The sequence below is a fragment of the Sphaeroforma arctica genome, assembly GCF_001186125.1.
Source record: "Sphaeroforma arctica JP610 unplaced genomic scaffold supercont1.7405, whole genome shotgun sequence".
In the NCBI taxonomy this organism is placed as follows: Eukaryota; class Ichthyosporea; order Ichthyophonida; genus Sphaeroforma; species Sphaeroforma arctica.
The window spans coordinates 1-1,434 of NW_014033153.1; the positions used below are offsets into that span (position 1 = coordinate 1).

The window sequence follows — 1,434 nt, forward strand, 5'->3', positions numbered from 1 at the left end:
GTATACACTGAACTCGACATTGTGATAGTATGTACCATTCACCGAAAATGTGTAACATAGCGTCAAGGATTGTTGTTGCTTTCAGATCGCCCACAGGATATACCTTAGCCATATTGGAATAGTCATCTATGATCGAAACAGCATGTGTGTTGGAGCCGATTGATGCTGTAAACGGGCCGATGATGTCAATGTAGATTAGCTCAAGAGTTTCAGCTGCAGGTTCATGTTGTCTTTCCTTGTTGGTATTCTTGTTCTTCTTTTTGGCTATGGTGCATGCTTTACATCGATCTTCGGGCTGTCTGATGTATGGCAGATGTTTTGGAATGTAGCTAGTATGCGCTAGTCTGTTGTGCCATGTGATTTTGTTGGCCATCTCCAGTGTTGGTTTGGCTGTAGCCCCAGTTATATCGTCGATGTGCACACAATATATTCTGTGTTTTTCAAGCACTGTTATTGTTTTGAAGTTAGGCAACAATATATACAACATACTGTTGGTAAACTCAAATGAATAGAGTAGAGCTGAGAGCAGGCTGACGCTTAGTAGGGCTGTTTTGAAGGTAGTGTCTATGAGTACATCTCCCAAATCTCCCAGTTGTGCCACATACTTAGGATAAATGATGGTTCCATTTGCCACTTCAAGTGCGTACCGGTCATTGACGCACATCTTGTGGATGAGGTAATGCTGATGATACTTGTATGGGAATACATGGATGGTAGCGCAACTGTCACAAGCTAGTCAGTATCCACGTTCAGGATCCCTATTTGGTCGATCGTTCACATCCTTATTGTGCAACTGTAGGGTCTATAGCCGAAAACGCAATTCGTCTGTCAGAACGAGGAAAGTCATTGAATTGCGCTGACATTGCTTTGTCTTTTCTGCCGTCCCTTGTATGGCGTCGGTTGTCTTGAGATCGATAGGTGCTATCTCGGTCTTGAGAGCACTGGTTGTCATGTGAGTATCTGTCGTTGTTTCCGTAGTTGAGTTGTCTGTTTCTATCTTCTTGATATTCCGGTCGGTAGTAATCTTCGCGGTTGTCATGATATCGGCGTTGATAGCGGTCGTTGCTGCTGTCTCTATCATTTTTTGTGTATTACGGCCACGATCAGAGTAGGGTTTGTTGTACTTATCATTGTTGTTCGATTTTCTATAGCCTCTTGTATCGTTGCGTGGGCCGGTTTTGTCAATGCGGCGGTAGTAAGGTTTGCGATCGTTTCGATCACCGCCCGCAGTCTGCAATTTTCCGGTAACACATGATTTGATCAAGGACAGAAGCTTGCGGCATTGTCCTATGGAATGACCTCGGTTATTACAGAATGCGCAATTATCTGATGAAATGGCTGAATGTGACCCGTGCACGATAGTCGATGGGTCATTTTCGTCGGATCCAATGCTGTGAGATACGAAGTAAGGTCAACGTACGACATAGCCATCAC

At 44.1% G+C, this 1,434-nt stretch overlaps 1 protein-coding gene across 1 annotated transcript; it reads right to left on the reverse strand.

The window, feature by feature from the left end:
- Window positions 1-802: 802 nt before the first annotated feature.
- Window positions 803-1,231, reverse strand: SARC_16124 (hypothetical protein; the record flags this gene model as incomplete). Its single annotated transcript, XM_014289766.1, has 1 exon — window positions 803-1,231. A coding segment is annotated over one exon (429 nt), but the record flags the coding sequence as incomplete, so codon positions are not given.
- Window positions 1,232-1,434: the final 203 nt, after the last annotated feature.